This window comes from Myotis lucifugus, unplaced genomic scaffold, assembly GCF_000147115.1.
Source record: "Myotis lucifugus unplaced genomic scaffold, Myoluc2.0 scaffold_729, whole genome shotgun sequence".
Classification (NCBI taxonomy): domain Eukaryota; kingdom Metazoa; phylum Chordata; class Mammalia; order Chiroptera; family Vespertilionidae; genus Myotis; species Myotis lucifugus.
In genome coordinates, this window is record NW_005871777.1 from 120,177 (window position 1) to 130,006 (window position 9,830).

The window sequence follows — 9,830 nt, forward strand, 5'->3', positions numbered from 1 at the left end:
AGCGGTGGTTCTCAACCTTCTGGCCCTTTAAATACAGCTCCTCATGTTGTGATCCAACCATAAAATTATTTTCGTTGCTACTTCATAACTGTAATGTTGCTACTGTTATGAATCATAATGTAAATATCTGGTATGCAGGATGGTCTCAGGCGAACCCTGTGAAAGGGTCATTTGACCGCCAAAGGGGTCGCGACCCACAGGTTGAGAACCACTGTTCTAAGGGATGGGGCTGTGGGTTGGGGGAAGAGATGCTGAAACAACCACAGACCGGGGATGCTCATATGGCCACACTGTTTTCCACTCTGCTGGGTCGCAGGTACTCGTAGGGCATATAGAGCTTTGTATTTCGGATCTCAATTTCCTTATCCAGGGCAGCCAGCTCCTCCCTGAACTTCTTCAGCACAGCTTTGGGCTCAGGGCCTGAAAAATACTCCTCCTCATGCTGGCCCAGAGCCACCTGAGATGGAGAGAGAAAAGCAGCTGAGAGCCTTATGAACCCCAGTTTGGAGCGCCACACCTCCCCACAGCTGCCCCCTTCCTCAGGGACCAGGCCACCCGGCTCTCACTCTAACGGACTGAGGTCTGCCCAGTTGCCAGGTAATGGACATTTGGAGAGAAGCCTGATGAAAGTTGGGCAGTGTGGCCATCACCATCTCCAGTGTCACATCCTTGTTGGTTGGTGGGGGCTGCCGCATTGTGCAGGGTGCATTAGGGACCCAAGCATACCAATCCAGCTAAGAAGGGGCAGATATCCAGAATCAAAGTCTGCTAAACATAAAAACCCCTTAGCCACCTGCACACAGCTCCCAACCCCGCCCCCACACCAGGTGCAAATGCCCACTGCCCCCCTATAACAAGTACCTGGCCCGGGTGGACAGAGGCATGCTGGCCAGTGCAGGTGAAGATGCACATGGTGACAAAGTAGCAAAGCTGGTCCCGGGACTCTAAGGACATGGGAAATCCTGCAAGAGGCAAGGAGAGTTAGAAGCTGGGAGGCCAGGAACAGAAACAGAGCTCAGAAAGGCTGAGCAGGGAGAATACGAGAGGGAAGAAAGTGTGTCAAGGACTCTGAGGAACTATTGTGGGAACTGACTTGAGCATGAGTTGTGGTGGGAGAAACAGGGAGATCTCCTGGGCAGTTCCTACTCAATGGGGTACTGGTATGGCTCACACTGGCTCACACGTGTCAGTTATGTTCAATGTTGTGGTATTTAGCAAGCTGGTTGACATCACAACAGTAGCTATGGTGAAAATATTTACACCAAGGAAATGGGCAAACGCTAAAAATCAGGGCTTTTTTTTTCCCCCAGAGAGCCAGTGGTTAAGCATTTTTGAGCAACTACTGGTCCCACTGCATCTGGGACCTAGAGGGATTCTTCTTGCATAAGAATCTGAAGAGGCCATGGGCATTTTAATAGGGGTTGGACATGCTTCTGGAGAGTTTCATAGAAGCAGGGAGGGTTCTGGGGATGTTCCCAGGAGGAATCTTCCACACTGGAGGTCTCAGGGCAGGGGCTCAACTCACCTTGGTCCTGGGCCCCTAGCAGGCCAATCTCAGTGATCTCTCGACACCAGGTCTGCAGTTCAAGGTCCTCTTTCACCACCTTGTCTGTCTTATGGTGAAGACTCACAATTCCCTCCACATAGCTGTCAGCCAAGGGGTTGGGCCAAGAGAGCTGAAGCTGACAGGGAGCTCCAGGCCCTCTGCTCCTTGCCCACATGGCCAGGTCAGGGCACCCAGCCCTCCAACACAGATCACCTGTTCTCTCAAGCCACTCCCTGACCGCCCACCCTCCCCCCAAGCCCTGCCTTCCCCTTGCCTCACCGATAGATGATTTCCCACAGCCGAAGAGCATCCTGAGCGTAGTAAGAAGACTTGACTCCCAGAAGCCCCCGGTCAGACAGGTCATCAGGGGGACAGAATGATCTATAGGTTAAAGAGGTTCTAGCGCGCTTAAGCAGCTCCACGTGGCCCCCCCCACCGGTGCTCACCACCTGAGAAGCAAGAATGGGCAGGGTCAGGCAACTCCACCTACCAGAGGCCAGAGCCAGAGGGAGCATGAGCTCCAGGAGCCCCCTTCTCTCTGCATACCTGGTCAAAAATGCCCATGTCGGAGACCAGCCCATTCCTGGCCCGCACATTAATTTCCATGGTGTAACGCAGGTGGGGGATTATCAGCTGGAGGAAGAAAGCGGGGAAGAACTAGTCAGGAGAGCTCTGCGGCAAGTCCCTGCAGGAAAGTGGAGCTGAAGAACAGGAAAGGTGCCAGGTCTTCAGGAAAAGCAGAGACATGAAGTTCAATGGTCCCTCGACACCAAGAGTGTTCGGTCAAATTGTAATTCATTCCACAAACCATTGACTTAGCCTGACTGGTAGGTTAGCTTGCTGCTGTGGTCCAGCCAATCAGGACTGAGCAAGAAGGGCCAGACACATCCTGGAGCCCTCCCGCAGTCCCCCCCTGGCCCTATCATGCACCATTGGGGTCCCTCAGCCTGGCCTGTGCCCTCTCAAAATGCGGGATCCCTAGGGGAATGTTGGAGAGTCAGTTTCAGCCCAATCCCACAGGCCACTCCCCTTGGGAGGGCACCAGAGGCAGGGCTCATGGCTGGCAAGCGCTGCTGCTGCAGCATGAGCCTCTCCTAATCAGAACTGATTGAGCCCAAGCCCCTGGCAGTCACTGTGGGGCTGGGATGAGTGTGAGAGGCAGGTAGGAGCTGCAGGCAGCATTGGACTGCGGGTTTCGGCCCAATCCCTGCAGGCCAATCAGGGGGACCACACCCATTCATGAATTCGTGCACTGGGCCTCTATCTAGTTGCTGTATGATAATGGAAGAAACCATTCTCTTTTTCTTTTCATATACTAATAAGACTGTTCAAGTTCTAGTTCAATGTTTCTCAACCTTTTTCATTATCACTCCTATACAGAGCCTTTTCAGATAATGTTTTCTCTCCTGCCCCCGGGAAATTTTAATGCTACACTATACTATATCTGTTATGTACTATATATATGTGTGTGTATATATGTATATATATATGTGTGTGTGTTTATTTTTTACTGACTTCAGAGAGAAAGGGAGAGGGAGAAAGGGATAGAAACATCAATGATGAGAAAGAATCATTGATCAGCTGCCTCCTGAACACCCCCTACTGGGAATCGAGCCTGCAACCTGGGCATGTGCCCTTGACCAGAACTGAACCTGGGACCCTTTCGTCCATGGTCTTGACCCACTTTCACCCCCTGGGAGGGGTCTAATTGCCTCCATTGGAATGCATGCTCTACCCCGCCTACCTGCAGAACTTCCTCTCCTCTCTTCTCCCTTTTGGCCATTACACTCACCTCCTTTCCGTTCTTCAAACAGGCCATGCTTGCTCCTGCCTTGGGACCACTGCACTGTTCTCAGCTATTCCCTCTGCCCAGAACAATGTGCACCTTGATCATCTCAAGGCCGGCTCCTCAGAGCCTCATTCTCTATGTCAGCTCAACAAGGGAGCCTTTCCTGGCCACTCAGTCTGAACTCCACATCACATCGCTCTGCTTGGATTCTCTGCATTGTACTTATCACCGCTGATCTGTCATAATACAGTCTTTATTGTCCGATAGCCCGAAATGGAAATGAAAATCCCCAAAGATTAGGACCTCTGTCTGGCTTAGCACAATTATCTAGAATGGTTCTTGCCCCATTGGAGGTGCCCAAGAAGAAAAGTTAATAAGTAAATACTCAGTTCAAATTGTCTGTTAAAAAACAAAACAAAAAACAAAAAACAAAAAAAAACAGGCCACTGTTGTGGACCTGAGCATGTCTAACTGGCCTGTGTGTTACTATTTTAGGACAGGTCAAAACTGGCTGGAAAAGTCTTCTATGTATTTGCTTGGTCTTCCCTTTTGCGATGGAATCCTCAGTCATTTGTGTGCACTGTCTATATACTGTATGTTCATCTATCTGTGTTTTATACATAAAAAGAGCAACACATCTCATATCCCACCCCCTCACCCCCCTCCTTGCCAATGAATCATTCCCACCTCCTTGAGAGGTGATGTCACCTGTTGAAAATGCAGAGCAAGACACCTCACTCTCTTGCTCCCTTGTCTCTCATTGGTTGGCTTTTCCCCACACCCTGAGACTCCACAGAGAGGGTGCCTCCAGAGACGGGACTGTGCCATGGGGCAGAGAGGCAGGCAGGAGAGAAGGGGATAAGGTATTACCTTGAAGATAGGGTGTATCGATGGAAGGCATCTCATGGTGGCCATAGCGATAACCTCAGCCATCAAATGTCCCCTCAGAAGATGAGAGAGAAGCTCGTGAAGCTGGAAGTCAGAGCTCCGGACCCAGCATTTGGCCAGGAGCCAGGCCATCGGGGGGTCCGTGGGCAGGAAAAGTGGTGGTGGTGGGGATCCCATGCGTGGCAATTGGAGCTGGAGAGAGGATAGAGTGTGGGGGAAAGAGGATGAGTGGCCAGGTGCCCAGCAGATTCCCCCCCTTTTGCATATTTAACCGCTCCCTTCTTCCCCAAATTTGCTTAGCTTTCTCCATCTCACTGCTGCTATTCCCGGGAGCCACTATTTCTTCTCCTGACTTTCCTACCCACTCAGTGCATTAACATTGTACAAGCTGCTCTGCCCGGCCTTCCGCACAAGCTCCTCTTCTACCGACTTCCTGGCCTCCACTTGCCCTTTCACTCCCCTCAGTGTGGACAAGATTCAAACCCTCTGCTTCCTTTATCCCACACTTTTTCAGAAAGTTCAGCTTCTCTCTAATCTTTCAACACCACCCCCATTCATCTGATTAAGTCTCCAGTTCTCAGCTAGTCACTAGCTAGATGAAACAATTTGAGTGTCTCCCCATCTATAATAATAAAAGCTTAATATGCTAATTAGACCGGACGTCCTTCTGGATGACCTTCCAGACGAAGCAGGGGCTGCAAGAGCAGCCCGGGTCCTGGGTGCCTGCCAGTGGCTGGAGAGAAGCCCGGGTCCCGGGTGCCAGAGGGAAGCCGGTGCTAGCAACCGGGGAAAGAAAGGCCTACTCTTGCACAAATTTCGTGCATTGGGCCTCTAGTTACCTCATAACTGCCCAGACAAAGGCCCTCCTGAGCATTTTTTCCTCTTTATTTGTCCTATTTTTGCAGGTGTCTTGCCTAACTCTTCCTTTTCTCTTTCCTTGATTCCAGGCCAGTTTAATTTTCCTCTGCATGCCCACCTAGCTTTCCTCTGCACCCCCACAGCTATTGCCCACAATTGAGTCCATTACCCCCATCTTGGGCAATTGCTGTAACATGACACCCTAATCTCCAGATTTAACATTTCCCTTCTCTGATCCATCCGAAACAAAATGACCCAAAGAATGTGCCTATAGCATGTTTCACAACAGCCTACATCAGCTTCCTGTGTCATACACCTTGATTTGGCATCCACCACCCGCTACAGTCTGGGCCCTCTCACCTCACATTACCCCCCAGCACACCAGCCCAATTGTCCACTGACAATCTAACTTCTCACACTCTGCACACCCCATCTCTGCCCAACCCATCTTCCCCTGGGAGGAGGTCCTGCTCCTTCGCCAAGGCTGATGCCCACCCCACCTCCCATGACCCCTCCCACACTATCTCCATCCTCAGGTACTTCCTCGGTACTGGAGCATATTTAGATTTTCCGTCTCTCTCTCCAGCTAGACCGCACCTTTCTGCCTTTGCCCATTGCCTCCTTTACTGCCACCTCCAGTGCTTTAGCACAAGTGAATCCTCAGTGAAATTCCGTGAAGGGCTGAGAGGGCCATCTCACCTGGATGACCATGGGCAAGAGTTTCCCATCAGGCTGCAGCTTCAGCATGACCAGAGGGGCAGCCAGGTATTGCTGGCTACATAGGATGACGTTAGCCTTGATCCCATCCAGCAGGGAGAAGTCGGCTTCAAACAGCGTGCCTCCCTGGATGGGGGCAGAGGGTGAGGGCTATCAGTGTAAGGCATCTTCTTCCCACCCTGATTGCCCAAAGGAAGAAGAACAAGAAGGAAACTAACCTATCTCCATCACCTACTTTGTAACAGGCAATGAATCACATGCTATTGCTTCACATAAGTCTTTCAAGCTCTTGAATTAACTCCAGGTTTATATTAAAAAAAAGGAAACATAATAAAAGAAGATAGGTAACTTGCCTGAAGTCACACAGTTTATAAACAGCACAGCCAGGGTTCAAACCCAAGTCTGTCTCACCCTATAATCCATGAATTCTCTCTACCCAACCCATCAATTGATCCTTGTTGACTCCTGATTAATAAGCCCACCCCTGATCTCATTCTCTTGCTACACACTCCCCCAAATCCTTAGCACCGAGGCCCAGTTATTTCTTCAGTTTGATTGCATCTATCACCCACCACACACTCTTCCTCCACAATATGCTTTTCTCAGTCGAGGAGGAAGGCCATGCGGTTGCACACCTCCAGGATCACTCAAGATTTCCCCTGTAGAATCCCCTCTTGCATCTGGGGGCAAATTGGGCTCATAGTGGGGCCCAGAGCAGCATAAACACTGACCACACTCCCATTTCACTGTGTGGCCTCCTTTGGGCCATTATGTCCATACCTGCAGCTCCTGCTCCAGCTGGGCCTGCACCTCCTCCATCCCAGAAGGGAACACCAGGCGGGCAGGAAGGCGACTGGAGCGCCTTAGCAGCATGGGGTTGGCGCCATTGAGAAACTGGTACCCAAAGAAGGCATCCTCCTTCCAGGAGTCCCGCACCTTCACTGAGGGTGGCAGTTGTGGAGCAGGTTGTGAGATCTGATATCCTGGTTCTTCTAACCCCCACCAAACCATTCCCTCTTGCCCCCAGCCCACCAGAGGAACCAGACCTCAGGTCTCCCAGCCCTGGTTCCCTATATTGGGTGGTAAGGGTCCTGGGAGAAGTTCTGGGATAGGTATACTGACCAGCCAGCTCGCTGTGGTCACACCAGAAGATCCTGTTGAAGTCATCCAGATCATTCCAGGGAACAAGAACGTTTAGAGAGTCTTTGATGGCTAATTTGGCCAGGCTTCAGGTAAGGATAGGCGAAGGGTTTGACAGTTAGTCTCAAAAACACACATTGTAACTATAAGCACCCCCCTTGAGCTAATCCAGCCCTGTTCCTGTTCAGTTCATAGGAGCCCCTGGACCAGGATGCCTCCCTCTCCTCCAGCCCCCACTGCTCTCACCCCTCGGCCAATGAAGTCTCAAAGTCAATTCTCTTGTCCTCCAGAAACCTCTCATCTAGCGGCAGGTCACCTAAATTGGCTGCAGCCACATTCAGGATCAGCCCATCCTTCCAGCTACCCCATCTGTGGTGCAGAAATGAAATCAGGCTTTGATGCCCAGAAGGGCCAGGACTCACTGCCTGGTCAGGAGGGGACAGGGTGGGGTAAGGCTAACCGGTACAGCTTCCTTCTCTCTTCCAGCTCCTCCTCCCTGTGTTTCTTGAACTGGCCTTGAGGGTCCTCTACCAATGTCCGGCCTAGAAGAGGAAAGGCCGCGGACAAGGGCATGGACTAAAAGGCTTCTCCTGAGAACCTCCCCCCCCTCATATCCCCCTCCCCCACATCCCCCTCCCCTCCCCATCCCTGCCAGGGGTGCCTCTCAGCACACCCTTGCGGGGGAGGGGTCACCCTTCAGCATCAGGCCCCTCCCCAGCCTGTGCACCAACTCCAGCAATCCACCTCTTTGGAAAGGAAAGAAGACCAGCCCTCTGTTTCCTGCCCTCACACCCTGTCCCCTCTTCTCTCCCCCACCCCCAGCCTCTCTTGGGCCCCAGAAGCCTCCGAACACCCCACCCTGCGCTCACCTGTGCCCTCGGGGAGGCTCAGGACGCCATTGCCCTCCACCCAGCGGTAACAGGGGAACCTGAACTCGTCCCCACCGGCCCCAGGGCCCTGCACGGAGATCCAGTTGCAGAACCAGGCGTCATCCTGTAGGAGGTGCTTTTTGCGCACTTTCACGAACAGCAGCGGCCCCAGGTATTCCTTCACGTCCGCCTGGAACTCCATCTCCTGCAGGCAACACAAGCAGCTCAGCATCCATGGCGATCGCCTGGAGGGGGGACTGAACTGAGCCCAAATCCCTGCCCAGGCCCTTCTGCTGGGCCTCTGGGAAGCAGCGCCAAAGGAGCCAAAAAGAGAAAGGGGGGCGCCAACCAGGTGTTCCCAAGTCCCCATAATGGGCTGTGGAGCTCTACAGCCCAGATGAGGCGGAGGAGGGAAGATGCACTCCTTCCTGCCCTCTTTCCTCCTCTTAGTCACTGATCCAACGCAGCGCTGAGCTGGGTGCTGGGCACTGAGCTGGGCGCTGGGCACCGCCGCGGGCCAGCGCACCATTGCACCATTGCATGGGGAGATACACTGTGGACCAGGCACTTGCAGCCTAGAGACCCAGGCGCCCCCTCAGCTTGGTGTGCACGGAGACCTCTAGGTGTGAAGGGTTTAACCAGGGAAAGTGAGAGAGAGGGGAGGTTGGGGAAATGATGCCAGGGAGAGGAAGCGAGAGCGAGGAGGCTGTGCCCAGCACAGAGTGTGTGGGAGATGAGCATGACTAGACGGTGAACAGTCTTGAAGGGTAATCCAAGAATTCGGTCCTGAGAACCGCAAAAGCCATTCAAATGTTTGCGGGGAGGGGCTTGTTAGGGGTTGGGGTGTATTTGGAAGATGTGGATCTGGCTGCAGGAGGGCTTGGAAGGGCAGGAGAGGAAGCGGCTGGGCAGGGAAGAGGCTGAAGGTGGCCACGTAGGTTCACGCGGACACTGGTGGTCGGGGGCGGGGCGGGAATCGGACCTGGAAGCCGGAATGTCCAGGAGGCAGATTTGACAGTGCTGGATTCTTGGTTGGAGGCAAACAGAGCTGGAAGCTCATGGGACCCCTGGGGGATTGGGGTGGGGGGAGGCAAGTGGAGAGATGTGGGGGTGGGAAAGGGAGGATCTCCTCTGGTCAGGTTCCTTTGAGGCGTCAGAAGGACAGACATCGGGATCTGGAGGGTTCTGGAAAGAGCTGGGTGGGCGACAGAAATGTGGGGATGGGAAATGGGGAAGAAAAAGTAACAGGAGCCCGGGGAGAACCAGGTAGATGTGATGAGAGAGGGGAATGGGCCAGGAAATTCAGCTCTTAGTTTCTCTCCTCCCCCCACCCCCACCTCCCATGCCCCGCCTCGTGGGAGAGGTTTGAAATAGGGTTTCTGAATGGAGGAAACTTCCCGGGCCAGGTAGCTCCCTTGTTAGAGCGTGTCCTGACACCCCAAAGTTCCCGGCTCATCCCCGGTCAGGACACATACAAGACTCAATCACGCATAAGTAAGTGGAACAAAATCAATCTCTCCCCCCCTCCCTTACTCTCTCTTTTCCTCCCTCCCTCCCTCCTCCCCTCCTCTCAAAATAAAATCGAGGAAACCAGAGACACACAGCCCCTTCATGATCTCTGCATAAAGAGAGCTCTGTGAAGGAGGGCGGGCAGGAGCATCCTCTCCATCCCACGGAAGTCAGATGGCCCGAACATTTATTGAGCTCCTGCTGTGCGCCACGCTCTGCCCAACTGGTCTCTTCCCAGGAATGTGAGGGCCTCCGGGCTGGGGGGCAGCTCCCGCAGCTCACCTTGCCCCGCATGGGCCGCAGGCGCTCCCGGAGCTCGGCTTCCCCGTGCTGGCCCACCAGCCACAGCTGCACCTGGTTGTTGGAGCCCGCGAAGAGCGAGGACCCCGTGGACACGCGGATGCGGTAGACACCCATCTTCCACAAAGACGTTTCCTGCCTTCTGAGGGGAAGAGAGTGGAGGTGCCTAATAAAAGGGCTCAAGACCCGCCCCCTAAAGCCTTGTTTGAAATTG

At 53.3% G+C, this 9,830-nt stretch overlaps 1 protein-coding gene across 1 annotated transcript; it reads right to left on the minus strand.

Moving 5' to 3' along the window:
* Nucleotides 1–277: 277 nt before the first annotated feature.
* On the minus strand, nt 278–9,744 carry LOC102427209 (arachidonate 15-lipoxygenase-like). The gene is made up of 14 exons (XM_023746767.1): nt 9,599–9,744; nt 7,808–8,012; nt 7,399–7,480; nt 7,185–7,307; nt 6,921–7,024; nt 6,579–6,739; nt 5,781–5,924; nt 4,206–4,415; nt 2,093–2,179; nt 1,826–1,995; nt 1,526–1,647; nt 862–962; nt 567–734; nt 278–457 (listed from the first exon to the last, which is right to left on the minus strand). The coding sequence occupies exons 1-14, from the start codon at nt 9,731–9,733 to the stop codon at nt 278–280; spliced, it is 1,992 nt and encodes a 663-aa protein (XP_023602535.1). The 5' UTR covers nt 9,734–9,744.
* Nucleotides 9,745–9,830: the final 86 nt, after the last annotated feature.

Excerpts from the sequence above, each read along its gene's own strand:
- LOC102427209 (XM_023746767.1), bottom strand. The coding sequence starts at position 9,733 with ATGGGTGTCTACCGCATCCGCGTGTCCACGGGGTCCTCGCTCTTCGCG. Across the intron at positions 7,308-7,398 it reads GAGAGAAGGAAGCTGTACCG|ATGGGGTAGCTGGAAGGATG; the intron begins GTTAGCCTTACC and ends TCTGCACCACAG. Across the intron at positions 2,180-4,205 it reads CGATACACCCTATCTTCAAG|CTGATAATCCCCCACCTGCG; the intron begins GTAATACCTTAT and ends TTCTTCCTCCAG.